Source organism: Ursus americanus, chromosome 18 (assembly GCF_024610735.1).
Source record: "Ursus americanus isolate L20-20 chromosome 18, mUrsAme1.1.p, whole genome shotgun sequence".
Classification (NCBI taxonomy): Eukaryota; Metazoa; Chordata; class Mammalia; order Carnivora; family Ursidae; genus Ursus; species Ursus americanus.
The window spans coordinates 12841960-12859393 of record NC_142144.1 but is presented as its reverse complement, the minus strand read 5'-3'; the positions used below and the strand labels follow the sequence as shown (position 1 = coordinate 12859393).

The 17434-nt window shown below is 55.3% G+C and overlaps 1 protein-coding gene across 3 annotated transcripts in view; it reads right to left on the bottom strand.

Annotated features, from left to right (window-relative positions):
* Window positions 1-4836: 4836 nt before the first annotated feature.
* Window positions 4837-17434, bottom strand: part of TTLL11 (tubulin tyrosine ligase like 11) — a 228776-nt gene continuing 216178 nt past the window's right edge. For all 3 annotated transcript variants that reach the window (XM_045791020.2, XM_087869397.1, XM_045791021.2), the window contains one exon: window positions 4837-12787. In XM_045791020.2, coding sequence (XP_045646976.2) covers window positions 12495-12787 — 293 coding nt within the window. In that variant the 3' untranslated portion in view covers window positions 4837-12494. The remainder of the gene's footprint in view (window positions 12788-17434) is intronic.

Sequence of the window (17434 nt, the reverse complement as noted above, 5' to 3'; positions counted from 1 at the left end):
AAAGGCATGCCCTGACGCTGTTAAGAAACTGAGGCCCGCCTCCATGTCGGTGTCAAACAACAGTGTCCAAGAAATAACGTCCAGTGGTAGAAGCAGAGTGCAGATCAGCGTATAAAAGAGAGGAAAAGGGGTAGACACACACGCCCAAGAATTCTTGTATAGGCACGTTCCGTCTTTGAAAGAACGTACAAAACCCAGGCACCATAGTTGTCTCTGGGGAGGGACTGGAGAATTGAGGGGCGGGGTGGAGGGAGAGTGCACACGACTGTATACCTTTGTGCTGGTTGTGTTTGTGTTAACCATATCTCTGCATTCATGCCCTATGTGCATTTATGTGTGTGTGTATATAATACACATCTCTATTGCGTAATTTTTTAAAACCGTTAGCGACAACATGAAGCCCAGATGGGCTGAGTGTCTTTTTCATGTGGGGTTTGCATTTTACCTAGTGTCCTTGGAGAGTGGATTTTCCTGAAAGTAAATTTTCCAGATATATTACAGGAATTGAAACCCTTTAAACACCGTTTTTAAAGGAAGCCTATGGAAATTGTACAACGTTCTTCCGTATTTTTTTTTCAGGTCAAGAACGTGGAATGTGGGCAAACGTCTCCTGGCTGGCCCCCAAGCCAAGGGCTCTTTGCCCCCCCGCACTGAAAGTCCCCTCTCTGCCGAGGCCCTGGCCCCTTCCCCTTTCCGCAAATGCCCCTTCACCCGCAGCGGGTGAGGGCACTGAGACGGGAGCGTCATTTCCAGACCCGGCGTCAGTGGCCTCTTTCCAGGCTGTGGAGCCGGAGCCTGGGCTCCGGGGCAGACGTTCTGGATGCTGTGACGCTGTGTGCGCACGCACTGGGGGCCCTGGGTGGAGGGGGCCTGGAACATTCTGATCTGCAGGAGTGTGGGCAGCTGCTTCCCTCCCCCTGCTGTCCCGCCTCAGAGCCTCTCACACGGCCTTGTGGGCCTGGAAAAGGCTGCCTTCCATGGCCTTAGGCAAGGCGTGAAGCTTCTCTGAATCTCCGTTTCCTTGGCTATAAAAGGAAAGTGAGGCCGCTGGCCTCCCTGCCGTGGCTGCCGTGGTTTTGGTGCGTGGGACGAAGCCGGGCCTCCACACATGGTCACCGTTTTTGCCCCCGGCCTCCGTCCCATGGTTCCCCTCTTCTGCGGCTTTGCTGCCAAGCCGAGCAATTCCCCAGGCCTCCTGCTCTGCAAACTTGGCTGGACTGGGGCGGCCTCCAGGAAGCACAGACCGGCGAGGCCTTTCCTCGAGGACTTTACTACACGCAAGGGCTTTTCAGAGAAACGTTTGTGGACGTGGCGCTGCTCAAGGCCTCCCCCAGAACCTCCCACTTCCACATGTTCTAGGACGCCTTCCTTGGCAGGACTCGGCCCCGTGGGAAGGGGGAGCCCCCCGAGGCGGCAGCACGGAGAGGAACCATCTGGAACGCCAGCCCCACGAGGCCGGGAGCCCCAACCGGCTTTGGCATTTGCAACCTGGGCCACCTCGGGAGAGCCGCTTCACCTCGGTTTCGAACCTCAGTTTCTTCCACTGTGAAATGGGCTGATGATAGGAGTGGCTGTTTGCTGCGCTCGTGTCTCAAATGAACGAACACAGAGCGTGTGTCCGGCGTGGTCTGGCCAGCGTGTGTGCAGTGAATCGAGGATGCGCTTGGCACCCCCAGCCGCCCTGCCCTGTGCTTACGGTAGCGCAGCTGCTGCTGGCCACGGGAGGGCGTTCGAGTCACCGTACCGAGGCCGCTCTGTGCGGGGCCGGCTCTCCTCAGCAGGCCCGTGTGCAGGGGCAGCCGCAGCCGGCTTGGCTGGACGCCTGTCTCCAGGCCAGAGGGCCCCAGGGCCTCGGACTGAGTGCGCGGCTCCAGCCTGGGAAGGGCTACCCTGCCTGAGACCCTCGGCCGAGCTTGGAGCTGGGCCCGGCCCCCAGCCCTTCACGGGGAAACCTCAGGGCTGACCCGCTTAGGACGCGCCTTCCAGGTGATGGGAGAGCTTCCCAAGGAGCTTGGAGGCAAGCGACAGGGCTTGGGACTGGGTTTCTTGGTGGGAAGGCACGGGGTCCTTCGTACTCTCTGCGGCTCCGGAGTCTGGCAAATCCACGCCCACCATGGTGCTGAGCTTCTCAAAGGGACAGAAAGTGCGGGTGGCGGGGACACTCTCGAGAGCAGCCATTTTATTTGAAGATTTAGAGGAAGAAAACCAAGTGTGAGTTGTAGCAAAAAAGATACTATGCGCCGGCGAGTCCCATTTCATTTCTTCCACCCGGCGGGCAGCAAGAACACACCCCCAGCGTCCCGTGCAGTCAGCTTGGGGCCGTGAGGTCAGGGGCCAGCCAAGGGCTTGTGCGAAGAGCTGAGGTCAGCGCCCCCAGAACCACCACCCTGTAGTCCTCCTGTCTTCTCCTCGTCTCGCAGACACCCGGCGAGCCGTGGCCGAGAGGAAAGAGCCCAGGCAGGAGGCAGCCGGGATCCTGCCTGGAGGAGAGCCCTCCTGGAGAGCCGCCGGCCTCGTGTCACATTTGCACGTGCAGAAGACCCACACTCCGCCGGCTTCCCCCGCTGCGATGGGGGGACTCGTTGTTAGCTCGGCACCGCGCAGCCTACCCTGACTAAAACAGGGTGCAGTATATGGCACAGAAGGTAGTCCCTCCAGGACTTTTAAAGCGAAAACACGAGGCTTCAAGTAAGTGTCTGCCTCCCGCTGGGCTCTGTGGGTCACACCCGCAGACATCCGCCCGAAGTCTGGGCTGTGTTTTATCCCAGCACGGCCAGCCACAGCCCCGGCGACCCACCGAGGCCACGGCAGCGGGCTCCAGGAATAGCGCAAGGATTTAAACTACCAGCCAGGGGGCGCCTGGGTGGCTCAGTCAGTTGAGTGTCTGCCTTCGGCTCAGGTCATGATCCCAGGGTCCTGGGATCGAGTCCCACATCGGGCTCCCTGCTCAGTAGGGAGTCTGCTTCTCCCTCTCCCTCTGCCCCTCCCCCTGCTTGTACTCTCTCTCGCTCTCTCTCAAATAAATAAATAAAATAAAACCTTAAAAAAAAAAAAAAACCTACCAGCCAGGGGCTACTGAGGTGGAGCGTTTCCGATCACGTCTCAAGTGTCTCATGATTAGAGCCAAGTGAGAAACGAGCCCAGCACCGGCCTCCAAGGGCCCCCCAGCCCCAAACCGTTCTAGGGTGGGTGGGAGAAGCCGGTCTATCCGGGGAAGCCCAGAACCTCCCTGGGGCCGTGGTGCGAACCAGCCCAGAGACCGAGCAGCACTGCCAGCGTGACACATGTATGTTCCGCATGTCCAAGTGGCTGGGGCGGTGGTGGGGTCACGGCTGGTCAGGAGGCAGGGCGGGGGGTGGTGATGGAGATGCTGCTGTGGTTGTAACTTTGAACAAGTTATTTCTCCAAGGTCCCCAGCATTGTCGTGGGTAAAAAGGTGGAAGAGCTGATGGTGGCATGTGAAGCTTTTTCCTTACCTGCGAGCTCCGTCCGTAAAGCGGCTCAGAGCTGAGCAGCACCGCGGACTCTGGGCGCAAAGCCCCTGCCCTAGAGGGTCCCCCGGGCTGGCGCTGGCTTCTGCTCTTCGGATTCCCTCCCCGAGGACGCGTTAGCTCACATCACTAACTTGCTGGGCATTTGGGGCAAGGCCCTTCCCCTCTCTGGGCTTCCCTTGCTTTATTTGTCAAATTGACAGGTCGGAATACAGCAGCCAAGGACATGATCGTATAATCGAGTCTGTTATGTATCAGAGACACAGCTGGAGCTGCTTGGGTTAGGGGTGGAGGTGGGGACTGAGCCCTGAGGGGCACCATCAAAGGCCCAAGGGCTCCAGGGGGAGGCAGAGGATGGAGAGGCCCCTGCAGCCCCCATGGCCCCACTCACCCCCCTGAAGATGTGTCGGGCCCGGCCGCAGAGGGCCAAGGCCGTGTAGCCTCTCAGGCTGCAGGGCGGCCTCCCGGCAGCTCGGCCACAGGGCTGTGCCATGACCCGCAGACCTGGGAGTCCCGGACCCACGCGCTGGTGGAGAGTAGGAGCACAGGGAATGCATAGCATCAGAAGGTTTCCTAAAATGGCACACCTGGGGTCTGAAGAACAATGGAGTCCCCGGGGGCAGAGCCTGCCCGCATGGCCCCTCCCTGATGCTGCTGAGTGGTGGGATTTTCACGGGGCAGTGATCCCAGTGTAACCTCAGGCTATCTGCTTTTCACTTCCCACGGGGGTGCGTCTGGGAAATGTTCAGAGCAGGCACAGGCCACTCCCCTAGAGTCCAGGGGAGACGTGGTGCCAGGAAGTGTGGGGGGGGGGGCTTTGTTCCCAGGGAAGGAGCCACCAGGTGAGCCCACAGCACCAGGAATCCCCTTTTCCACGCAGCTTCAAGGGCTCAGTTCTCCAGGGAGGTGCCCTGCTCGAGCTTCCCCTCGAGGGTAGAGCTTGCGGCACACACCTGCTCAGCTCGGAGCTGCCCGCAGTGACTGCTGCACACGCGAGGCTGGAAGGGCCACCCTCCCTCCCAGGGCAGCTGTCCCTGCCACCTGGCCTCCGACAGCTGGCCACACTCTGGGGGCACGTCTCTCCTTCCTTAGGAGGGGGCTGTCCTCAGCAGACCAAGGGGTGGGGGGATATTCCAAACCCCTCCCTCCATCTCCCCTAGGAGCTCACTGTTTCCTTGAGGCAATATTTAGCTTCCCAGGCCCACAGGAGCCATTAGGGGAGGAACAAATGAAAAGGAGCCCTTTTCTCACCAGTTGACCCAAAATGAACGAGCATTGTCCACCCCGGTGGATTTGCCGTGAAAAAGTATCACGCGGAAGAAATTGTCAATACTTCGCAGCCGTTTTTACATGAGCCTGTGTTTAGCAACACTCAGCTTTGTTTTATTATTGCGTTTTACAAAGTTACCAAGACAACTGAGGCCAAGTAACAGAACCTTGACTTTATGTGCCATGAAAATTTAATAAAGAGCATTTAAAGGCTTTTAAGAGGCAGGAGCTGCAGCCTAGCAGCAGACCCTGCCCAGAGGGAGGAGGGCTCGGGCGCGGGTCCCCCGCTGGACTTGGGGGGCCCTCCGCTGGGGACATCCAGGTGGGCACGAGTGTTCCCGGGCATCCGTCCTGTTCTAGCATATCTCAACAGACATTTGTTAAGGTGGTTCCCGGGCACCAAGTCCGGTGACGGGCTCCTCATGTTCATGATGACACGACTGTCACTGTAGGGGCTCGAAATCAGGCAGGGGGTGAAGTCGCGGGTGTGCCGTCCCACAGCGAAAGCGACGGCCACAGCAAAGGCGGGTCTTCGTTTCGCGGTGTGACGCAAGTGGTTCTGCAGGGAGGGTACCCCGGCTGGCTTCCTCCATCTGCGGCCGCAGCCTCGCCCCTGCAGCCTGGGAGCGCCCTAGGGGAGCCCCAGCGAGGAGCAGCCAGTGTCCCCGTGGTCAGGGACGACGGTCCTGGTTGGAATCCTCACGAGCACCTTCACGTCGGAGGAAATGTTTCCCAGGAGCCCCTTGGTGTGCGTGTTATGTTACCCCCGGCCGCACAGAGCCCTTTTTCCTCCGCTCTCGAAGTAAGACTTAGAAGGAAATTGCCAGAAATGAGAAAATCATCAGTAATTTTGCCATTTTATACAAAAGCGCCATGGTGGTGGTGGTGGTGGTGGTGGTGGTGGTGGTGGTGTGTGTGTGTGTGTGTGTAGGTGTGTGTAGGTGTACACACACATGCACCTGTAAGCCTTGTGCTGCGTGGTTTTCCTAGTTCCATAAACGTCCAGACTTTCGGTTCCGAGAGATGGAGGTAACGGAGGAGGCTGAGTGGTCAGCGAAGCTCCTCTGGCCCTGGCAACGGAAACAATTTGGATTCATTTCACGAGGGAGACATTCGTGTGCCATCTGGGAAAACCCCTCTCCCATCCAGAGACTGGCACAAAAAATGTCCGTCCAGGCGAGGTGGGTTTTAGGGTAATTGACATCATGGAGAGAGGAGAGGGGCCCCCTCAGCCGCAGGGAGCACCCGCTCCCCTGCAAGAGATTTCGTCATTTCTGAGCTTCGAGGGAAGGTGCTCAAATGCCGGCCATTTCAGGCCCGATTTTCAATTACAGGGCCAAGGAGTTCAGGACATGAATCAAGAAGTGGAAAAAAGAAAGAAGGAAGCTCTTCTATGTAATACTCGGCCAATCACAAGGCAAATTCCAGGGGCTGGAGCAACGGCGGATCTCCAGCCGGCGGGGGTGCTCATGCGCGGACGAAGGGCAGGTGGAGAGGAGAAGACTGCTTTGGCTTCGTTCGTCTTGATGGATTACAACATTCGAGGAGGAAAGTTTTCCCTTCATCCCATCACACTTTGTAGGAAACTAGAAGCGTCTGAAGATACCATGGAGTTGGAGATGCACTTTCGTGTGTATTTGTACTGGCTCTTTCTTGTCTCAGCTGCCAGGGACCAAGTGAGTGAGTGCCTGTCACTCCTTGTGTGGCTGAGGGACCCGCAGCTTGGCCCCGGGAGCCCTGCGGGGGTGCTCAGTGATAGAGGAGCAGGTGGGAAGGCCCCTGTTAGCCCCCAGAAGCCCGGGGGCGAGCTGAGCCACCCCCCAGCCTCACACGTCTCTGAAAAGGACTCCAAAGCCTCTCCCCTCTGGGTTTTGGGAGCATTGAGTTTCTGTGCAGAGCGGTCACGGTGCCAAGAAAGGAGCATGGGTCCTTCCACAATTTAGCTATTGTGGACAATGCTGCTATGAACATTGGGTGCATATGGCCCTTCTCTTCACTGCGTCTGTATCTTTGGGATAAATACCCAGTAGTGCAATGGCTGGGTCATAGGGTAGCTCAATTTTTAACTTTTTGAGGGACCTCCACACTGTTTTCCAAAGTGGCTGTACCAACTTGCATTCCCACCAACAATGTAAGAGGGATCCCCTTTCTCCACATCCTCTCCAATATTTGTTGTTTCCTGCCTTGTCAATTTTTGCCATTCTAACTGGCGTAAGGTGGTATCTCAATGTGGTTTTGATTTGAATTTCCCTGATGGCTAATGGTTTTGAACATTTTTTCATGTGTCTGTTAGCCATTCGTATGTCTTCATTGGAAAAGTGTCTGTTCATATCTTCTGCCCATTTTTTAATTTGGTTATTTGTTTCTCGTGTATTGAGTTTGAGAAGTTCTTTGTAGATCTTGGATACCAGTCTTTTGTCTGCAGTGTCATTTGCAAATATCTTCTCCCATTCTGTGGGCTGCCTCTTAGTTTTTTTGACTGTTTCCTTGGCTGTGCAGAAGCTTTTTATCTTGATGAAGTCCCACAAGTTCATTTTTTCTTTTGTTTCTCTTGCCTTTGGAGATGTGTCATGAAAAAGGTTCCTGTGGCCGATGTCGTAGAGGTTTCTGCCTATGTTCTCCTCTAGGATTTTGGTGGATTCCTGTCTCACATAGAGGTCTTTCATCCATTTGGAGTTTATCTTTGTGTATGGTGTGAGAGAGTGGTCAAGTTTCATTCTTTTGCATGTAGCTGTCCAATTTTCCCAGCACCATTTATTGAAGAGACTGTCTTTTTTCCACCGGATGTTTTTTCCTACTTTCTCAAAGATTAGTTGCCCACAGAGCCGAGGGCCCATTTCCGGGTTCTCTATTCTGTTCCATTGGTCTATGTGTCTGTTTTTGTGCCAGTACCATGCTGCCTTGGTGATCACAGCTTTGTAGTATAGCTTGAAATCAGGCAACGTGATGCCCCCAGCTTTGTTTTTCCTTTTCAACAATTCCTTGGCAATTAGGGGCCTTTTCTGGTTCCACACAAATTTAAGGGCTGTTTGTTCCAGCTCTTGCCGAGATGCCCTTCAACAAATGACTGGATTAAGAAGATGTGGTCCATATATACAATGGAATCTTACTCAGCCATCAGAAAGAACAATTACCCAACATTTGCAGCAACATGGACGGGACTGGAGGAGATTATGCTAAGTGAAATAAGTCAAGCAGAGAAAGACAACTGTCATATGGCTTCACTCATTTATGGAACATAAGAAATAGCAGGGAGATTGGTAGGAGAAGGAAGGGAAGAATGAAGGAGGGGTAAACAGAAGAGGGAATGAACCACGAGAGACTATGGACTCTGGGAAACAAACTGAGGGCTTCAGAGGGGAGGGGGGTGGGGGATTGGGTGGGGGATTGGGCTAAGCCGGTGATGGGTATTAAGGAGGGCACATATTGCATGGAGCACTGGGTGTTATACACAAACAATGAAGAATGGAACACTACATCAAAAACTAAGGATATAACATACATAACAAAAAATTATTATTAAAAAAAATGAGCAAAGGAAGAAAAAAAAAAAAAGGAGCATGGGCTTCACGTGGGTCCCGGCTCTGCCTTTGTCTGGCCTCGAGCTTTGGCATCAGCCCCTGTCTGTGAAGAAGAGGAGAACCCCCATCCTTCTCTGGGTTGTTGGAGGATCAGAGGGCAGGAGGGACGTATCAGGACTTTGCAAAGCGTGAAGCGTGGAACAGGTGTGGTTAAAGTCACATGGGAAAGGGAGTTGGTTCCAAATGTCTGGGCTCCACCCCAAAGCAGTCCCAGTCCCCGGGGATTATCTACTCTGAGCTCACCAACCCCGCGCAGAGGCGGGCGGCTATAGGGCTGAGGAGAAGGCCCCACACTTGAGAGAGGAACCGTGGCGAGCATCACCCAGCTGGTGGGCCTTAGTCTCTGAGGCTGAGCACGAGAGGGCACGGACGGGGGTTGGGGGGTGGGGGCGTAGCCCAGACCTGAGTCCAGGATGAAGGGACAAAGGACAAAGGAAAGACGGCCCAGGGTCCGAGGAGCCACTGTCTGCTTGGGATAATGGGGCAGCGGTGGTGCCCCTGGGGAGCCGAGCCGGTTGGGGACACGGAGGGGTTCAGTGAATCCCATGGCAAGGTTTAAAAATCCATGATTCTTGGGGCGCCTGGGTGGCACAGCAGTTAAAGCGTCTGCCTTCGGCTCAGGGCTTGAACCTGGCGATCTGGGATCGAGCCCCACATCAGGCTCCTCTGCTATGAGCCTGCTTCTTCCTCTCCCACTCCCCCTGCTTGTGTTCCCTCTCTCACTGGCTGTCTCTATCTCTGTCAAATAAATAAAAATAAAATCTTTAAAAAAAAAATCCATGATTCTTAAGGGTACACACAGGCTCAGAGCGGCGGGGGGGGAGCCCTGTAACTGCTCCTTCCCTGGGACTCGCTCAACATTTACTTCGACCGTCACCTGCTGGACCCCCCACTCCATGCTCGAGGGGCCGGCATGAATCCAGCACCTGTCTGACCTGGAAGAACTCGCAGCGTGGTGGGAGCAAGTGCTGTGACGCCACAGGGCAAACATTATAACAGAACTTTCCAGATTCTCACAAGTAGACGGAGGGAAGCAGTTCATTCTGTTGGTGGGATTGCAGTGGGGCGTTTGAGCTGGACCTTGAAGATAAGTGTCTATTGGACGGAGGGACGCCATCCAGGCATAAGGAACAGTCCGCACAAAGAGGGGAGAGCCCGGAGCGGGTCCTCAGCCTGGAACCCGGCCACAGTGGCAGGATCCAGCACATTCTCTTCCTGAGGGCCAACAACAGACAGCGAGTGCTCTGGGAGCGTGGTGTCAGGGCAGGGGCAGGGGCTGCTCCCTGACGCGTGTGGGCCAGGATGGAAAGGAAGGAAGGGGCTGGATTATGAGCGGCCTTGAACGTTGGGTTAAGGCATGTGGGCTTTATCTGGACAGAGATGACGGCTGATTGAATTAGGGGATTGTGTGGTCAGCTCTGCGGCTCTCTCAATTCCTTCGGTGCCACGAGGGATGGAGAAGGGAGGACGAGTGGAGGAGGAGAGGAGGCAGGAGGTGACGAAGTCCGAGCTAGGGAGAGCGGACAGGGACCCACAGGAGAAACAAGAGGGCACGTGTTTGGGGCTGGAGGCTGCTGTCTCCGGGGCGCTCTGCCTCCGCACACGGGGGCGGGGGGTGCTGTCCGGCCGGCGCTTGCTAACAGCCACCCTGGGTCCAATGTGTCTTATAAGCACGTCCAGCGGGCTCTGTACTGGCCAGGCTGTGGGGACAGAGCTCCTGGCTGCGACAGCTGAGAAGCCAAGCGCGTCTCCCAGGAGGCTGGAAGGAGGGGAGCAGGCAGGCCAGTGTGGAAGAGGAAGGAGGCTGACGGACACCAGCAGCAGCAAGGCGGGAGTGGCCCCACTGTGTCCCCCGAACTGAGACAGGCGGAGCCTGGTTTTCTCCACTCACTGAGCCCACTGTGCAGTGCTGGCCCTTCAGGGACTTCGGCCAGTGGAACAGTGAGGGGTGCTGTGGCTGGACTATGTGTGTGTGTGTGTGTGCGTGCGTGTAGCAGCAAGAGGGGGAGGAGGGAGGTCGAGGGGAGAAGAGGCCAGGGCTGGATCCTGAGGGCCGTATCCCAGAAACGGGGTAACACCGGCAAAGCACAGGGGTCTCACCTTCTCATGGGGCACATCCGGACCCCGGCTCCCGGGCTCTGGCTCCTCTCTTCTAGGAGAAAGGAACCGTCTGTCTTTGCTCTCCCCTCAGCTGAACCTTGCAACACGAGCGAGCGGCCCGTTACCCAAGGGGGGGCCTCCCCTGGGCACCGGGGGCGGGGGAGGTCTCTCACTCACTGCAGTAAGGGAGCGGCCCCTAATTCTTCCTGCTCAACCTGAGAACAAAGGGCCCCAGCTGTCACTTACTGGCCTCCTTTCCCACACTCACCACGGGGTGCAGGGCCCAGTCGGGCCACCTGCCCGCAGACCCGCAGATGACAGATGACATGCAAAGGTGGGGGACAGGACATTCCTCACGGTGAGAACTGACATTTTCCAATCACCCCAAACCATGTGGCTCGAATTCAACCTATTGATATTTCCCCTGCCCCCCAAATCCAATGTGCTTGGTTGATCCTGGAGGGGAAAACTGTCCTCCATTTTGGCAAGTGAATTCTTTGAAAACAAAGTCAGAGCTTTGTTGAAGAGACTCTGTGCTGCTCCCAGCTGCTCACTGCTCACAAGTGTGAGAGATGCGTTTACTTGGGGATCTCACCGGGAAGCCCATTTGCTCCGGCCACGACAGGCCCTGAAGAATGGGTGTGCGGTCTTCCAAGTCGGTTTCTCTCCCAGCAGACCACTTAGGAACACTGTCTTGGCCCAGGCCACCAGACTTCAGGAGAGGAGGCAGGGCCCTGGGGGACCCCGGGCCGCCCCAGAGCGTGGGGGGACTAGAGCTAGAGTCATGCCTCCCCCTGGGGACACAAAGGAAATGGGGCTCTGGGGTTGACCCACAGAACTGGACCCACCCTGACGCTCCCACATGACCCCCCAGACCTTTCTTGTCCCATCTGAAAACGGGAACAGCATTAGGAAACTACCGGAGGTGACCGGGGAGTCAAGCTGACGATGACACCTCTAGAATGTCCCTGTGTAGAAGGCACTCGGTACGCGTCGGCCTCCTCCCGCCCCTCCCATCTTAGGCCTCTTGTCCTGCTGTCTGTCTGTCTGTTTGGGAAACAAAGTCAGCCCAGAGTGAGCTCTGCAGGGCTTGGTTTTCCAAAATGCCACCTTTGGTGGCCTCTGAGTCTTCCCCTCTGAGGAGGGCTTCACCTGGGGACACAGATGGAGACAAGGAAAGGGTCTCATGGAAGGGAGGGCTCTTGCTCACACTGGCCCTCCCCAGGGTCCTCCTGTCCCCCCCCCCAAGCCCCTCTGCCCACCCAGGGGCCCTCTGGCCGCGCCTGCCACCCACCTGCTGGCCATGCAGTGGCGCCCTATTCGTGGAGGGGGGGGGGCAATCAGAAGCCACGTGATTGTGCGACACCTGCTTTGGGGTCAAGGTCAAACAATACCAAACAAAATGACCTCTGAGGCTCCTGTCAGCTCTAAGACTCTCGGAGCCTTCCTTAGTAACTTCTTGGTTAATTATTTCTTAATTAATAACAAAGCGAACACTGCAGCAACAGGCAAGCTAAAGAAATAAATGAGGCCAGGCTGCTAAGTGCACCCGTGTAGCACATGACGGGGGCGGGAGAGTCGCGTCTGCCCACCCGCTAGCGCCGCTCCATTTGCACAGCTCGCTGGTAGGAAATAAACATGATGTCCCTGGGACTGAACAGTGTTCTCTCCGAGGCCCCGGCGGACCCGGGCGGCGGCTTCCTCGAGTTCTTTCCTCGCCACAGCTCAGGCTGGGGATCGCGGGCGCCCCCTGCCCCCAACGCAACAGTTTTACCCTGGTTGTTGCTTCCCGTGAGCCCAGAATAGAAGACGCCATCCGTCACGTTTTGGACGTCATACGTCCACCGACGACTCGCAGTAGTTGGACCACCAAGAGGAAGGCGGGCGGGGGATCATCAGCCTTTCAAAGCACAGCTGAGCAGGACGTGGAGACAAGTAGGGGGCTCTCCGGCAGGAACCGTCGGCAGCCTGCCCGCTCTCCGCAGGCCGGAAGCCCAGAGGGTTCTCGCCGGCCCTGAAGGGCTCGCTCTTCGTTGGCGGCATCGGGTGGCCCTCAGGACAGCGTGTGTCTGGAATGGGAGAACTTGGGGGCGCCGTTTGTGCAGGATGGGGGGTTGCCCTCTGCCAGCTGGGCCAAGGGGGCGGTCTCCTGGGGGGTGCCGCTGTCCGGAGGCCGGCCCCCCGACGTGCCGCTGCGGCCGCACACCAGGCGCTTTTCGTCCAGAAGAGACAGGTGGTATTCACACAGGTCGATCAGTGAGGCCACCTGCTCGTGGAGAGGCAGTGACTTGAACTTCCTCTGGGCCAAGTAAAAGAAAGCCTCCACGAAGGCCTGCAAGCACATGCCTGTGGACGAAGAGAGCGGCGTTAAGGGCGTGAGCACGCTGCCCCTGGGAAGGCCCGATGCCAACCCCCAGGCTTCTTCCTCACCCACCGCTTCCGTTCTGGAAACTCCAGCTTCTGCTCACCAGCTGGACATTCACAGCCATTTGCAGATTCAATCCCTTAATCGATCCTATGAGGTGGGCTTAATTCACACGGTTTGACAGTCGAGGAAACCGAGTCTCAGAGAAGTGGGGCTAACTGGGCAAAGTCACATGGGTGGAAACTGGGAGAGCTGGGATTTAAACCTAGCCCGAAGCCCTATTCCTCTGCACCACCATCAAACGCTCACATTAAAACCCAGCCCCTAACTTTTGTAACAGTGGGAAAAGTTAGCTACTCAGAGAAATCGGACGGTTTCAGATCTTGATAGAGGTGTTGGTTACGTGGGTGTGTTTGTCGAAACTTAGTAAATTGTACCTTAAGATTTGTGCTTTTTGCTATATGTAGATTTGACCTCAAAGAGTAAAATAAACCTGACCCCTTCTCTCTACCTGAAATGATATTCTAGAAGGTAACAGTAGTCCCCACTATGTGCCTGAAACGTTCTTCCCTTACTTTGCCTCAGAAGTTCCTACTCGTCCTTGGGATCTTAGCTCAAAATCTCCTGCTCAGTAAAACCTTCCCTGATCCCCGGATTAGACGTGGCCCCTTGGCACCGGCTTCCTGCATTTTCCTTCGTAGCACTGATTGCGGCTTGTTCAGTGTCTGTACAGTTGGTGTTTCAACAATCTCTATCTTCCCTGCTGGGCTGTGAGCTCGGGCTCGCCACTCCCCCCCGAGCGCCAGACACCCAGTGCTCAAGATAGAATACTGAATACGTGAGGGAGCGAACGGATGAACGAGAGAGTTAGCGCTAGGTACTTTCCAGACCTTGCTGCTAAGCCTCACGACACCTTTCTGAGATCAGTGTTATGTCCCACTTTAGAGATGAGGAAACTAACATTCAGAGAGGCTGAGTAACTTCCCTAAGGTCACACAACCAGAAAAGAGTGGCCCGCAAACTCAAACTTTGACTCTCAATTCTTTTTTATTTATTTATTTTTTTAAGATTTTTTAAAATTTATTTGAGATAGAGAGCAAGAGAGAGCACAAATGGCAGGGAGGAACAGAGAAAGAGGGAGAAGCAGACTTCCGGTTGAGCAGGGAGCCTGATGCGGGACTCGATCCCAGGACCCTGAGATCAGGACACTTAATCAAATGAGCCACCCAGGCGTCCCCTGACTCTCAATTCTTTTAACTAAGTTGTACTGCATGAAAAGTTCTGAGTCTTCCCAATGTTCAAGTAAAAATGAACCCCATGATTCAAAGTCCTGGGATTCCCAGGCTCCTCAGGGACGGTGACCCTCAGACTGGATGGAATGCCACACAGTAGAGGAGGCCGGCTTCGCCCCTGCTAATCCAGACCTTCCCAGTGGCCTTGCTTCCCAGCTCAGGCACGGTATCCCGCCACGGCGGTTCTCGGGGAGAAGCCTGGCCTGGCTGTAAATCCTGGATTACATACGGGCCCTGGGATCCGAGAGCTCTTTTTCTGTCAGGAACTGGTGCTGAGCAAAAGGGTTGTTTCTTTGTCTCCTTCCAAGTCCATCAAAGCTTTTTTGCCCGGCGTTTCTTGATTCCAGATGCTCTCCAAGTCCCCTGCTCTGTTCGGCCCGATGGGAGGAGCTGATAAAGGGAACAGTAACCCTGGTGTAAAACCCTTTCGACGTAAACAGAGGCCTGGTGCAGACAGAGACACGGGGACAAGGAGGGCTCCGTTTGCAGGGACGGATATTTCTGGGGCGCCTGGGTGGCTCAGTTGGTTGGGCGTCCGACTCTTGATTTCGGCTTGGGCCATGATCTCAGGGTCATGAGATGGAGCCCTGTGTTGGGCTCTGGGCTCCGCAAGGAGTCTGCTGAGATTCTCTCTCTCTCGTCCCTCCCCCACTGCCCCTCCCCCTGCACGCGGGCCAGCGCTCGCTCTCTCTCTGTCTCTCTCTCAAATAAGTAAATCTTTAAAAAAGAGAGAGAGAGAGAGAGATGGATGTTTCGAAATCACCAACGACGGGCTGGGCTCTCCTAGAGCGTGGGCATGAGTGCGTGGGTGTGCGTTCGTGCATGCGCGTGCGTTCGTCACAGTCGGTGCGAGGGGCAGATACCAGCAGGGGGGAAGAGGCCAGGATCCATAGCCAGAGAAGCCCAGCGCAGTCCCAGCCCCCAAAAGTGTGCGATCTCAACAGCGCCACTCGAAGCATGGTGGGCAGACGGGTGCCAAGTCCAGGAACTGTGTGTCCCTGGTCTCCGACAAGATAAGGAGCCTGGGCCAGAATATAAATCACCGTCCTCATCAATCACATTGTTTCATGCAGCTGGTAATATTTTGCAGCAAGTCTTTCTCTATAAAGGAAGCAGCAGGCGTTTACATTTTGGCTTAAGCCTCTCGTCCAGGACTAGAAGGAACAGTTTGCGGATTGCAGCTTTGAGCAGCTCTGGTCTACGGCCCTTTGCAGCTTTAACGTGCATGAGCTCGTCCAAAGCAGATTCCCGGGTGGGGCCTGAGACTCTGCATTCCTAACAATCTTCTTGGTGAGGCCCATGCTGGAGCACCTTTACTAAAAAATATTAGCTTCCTCCCTTATTATTTATATATTTATTTATTTAAAGATTTTATTTATTTATTTGACAGAGAGAGACAGCCAGCGAGAGAGGGAACATAAGCAGGGGGAGTGGGAGAGGAAGAAGCAGGCTCATAGCGGAGGAGCCTGATGTGGGACTCGATCCCAGAATGCTGGGATCACGCCCTGAGCCGAAGGCAGAAGCTTAACGACTGAGCCACCCAGGCGCCCCTCCTCCCTTATTATTTAATAAGGCTGTGATTAAAGCTGTAACGCACAGAAAAAGACACAAGGACCTTTTTGGGGGAAAAGTATTATGGCTAAATCGTCTGGAGGAAAACGTTCTAAAATGAGAAATGAGATTGCATGGTTTTACTTGGTTTTCCTTTTGCTTGTCTACATTTCCTGATTTTCTATAGTAAACATACACCTTATTTTATTTTTTTATGTGGAATCTAAAACAACAACAAACAAACGAACAAACAAAAAGCAGAATCAGACCTATAAATACAGAGAACGAACTGATGGTTGCCAGAGGTGGGGGCGGGGGGACGAAATGGGTGAAGGGGACGGGGAGATACAGGCTTCCTGTTAGGGAATCAATAACTCATGTACCCAGTTTAAAAATATGCAATGGAAAATTCTAGAAGGTGGAAAGAGGCGGTGATGCAGGGGCAGCCACTTTTAATCGTGAGCACTTTGCTATTTGAATTTGAAGTTCCGTGCATGTATTACTCTGAAGAAAAGGCGGAGCAAACTTCCTGCATACCTGCTCTACTTCGGTAAAGTTCATATACGTGCAGGGAAAAACAGAAGCGGAAGTGAAGGGCAATGGACAGTATTGCCTCTTGCAGGAGCCGGGCATGCTGTGCCAGGCACTCGGACTCCCCAGTACGACTCTCGTTGTGCAGATGAGAAAACAGAGACCCGGAGGGACGAAATAACTTGCCCTCCGGTCACACGCTGGTAAGTGGCGGGGCTGGGATTTGAACCCAGGCCTCACGCACTGCTGATTCTGCATCTGATTCCTGGAATAAGGAATGGGCGAAGCGGGTAGGGCTTTGATGGGCAGAGACGAGCAGGGAGCGGTGGCCTGGGCCGAGAACAGGGAGGAGGGAGGAGGAGGTGGGGTGTGTGGCCCAGTAATAACCCAGGATGCCTGCAGCAGGATGGGTGGAGAAGGGCATGTCTGGACGAGACTGGAAAGGGCTGGAAGGCCAGGGGACGTGAGCCGGGAGCCACTGAAGGTGTCTGGGCAAAGCGAGCCGAGAGCCAGCTGTGGATTTCCACATACAGCCTGAGCTCATTCTCCAGTCATGGGGGGTCCTCTTTTGTTATGGTGATAGAAACTTTGTGGAATTTGCTAGTTTTATTCCTCAGATGAAATCTTGTGAGGGGGGTGGTGGCTCAGAGCCCTGTCCTCCCAGACCTTTCTCACCAGAAGCGACTCATCTAAGGGACTCTTGACTCCTCATACCCAGCCAAGCCCCATCCCTCCCGCTGCTCCAAAAGCCTGGTTCTAGCATCTTCGTTTCACGGAATGGGGAACAGTAAATGAGGCCCAAGTCACAGAGCCAGGGATGGGCAGGAGCAGGGCTAGACCCCAGGTGTCCTGACCTCAAACTGTACCACCACCACCACCACCACCAAAATAAGAAAGCAAACCAGACGCTTCTCAGGCCACGGCCTGGGGAAAGGGGCTGAGAACCCCGCATAGTCTGCTCAACCCTACTGAGCTTGTCTGAGAGTCCGAAGGCTAGTGAGGGTTGGAAGAGGGACGCCCCACACTATATGACATGAGTACGTGGGTCGCTGGTTCCCACCATGGCCATGTGGAGGGGCCGTACGTTTGAGTTTGACAAGACGTGGTTCTTGCCTCTCATTTCATCAAGTGGCCCAGGAAATGGTGGCCGGCCCCGGGTCAGTGTTCGCTGTGCTTGAGAAAACCGAGAGTGTTCGAGCCTCTGAGGGGCTGGGGGCGGGAGGAGGCGGAGAATGGGAGGGGGAAATGCACTCA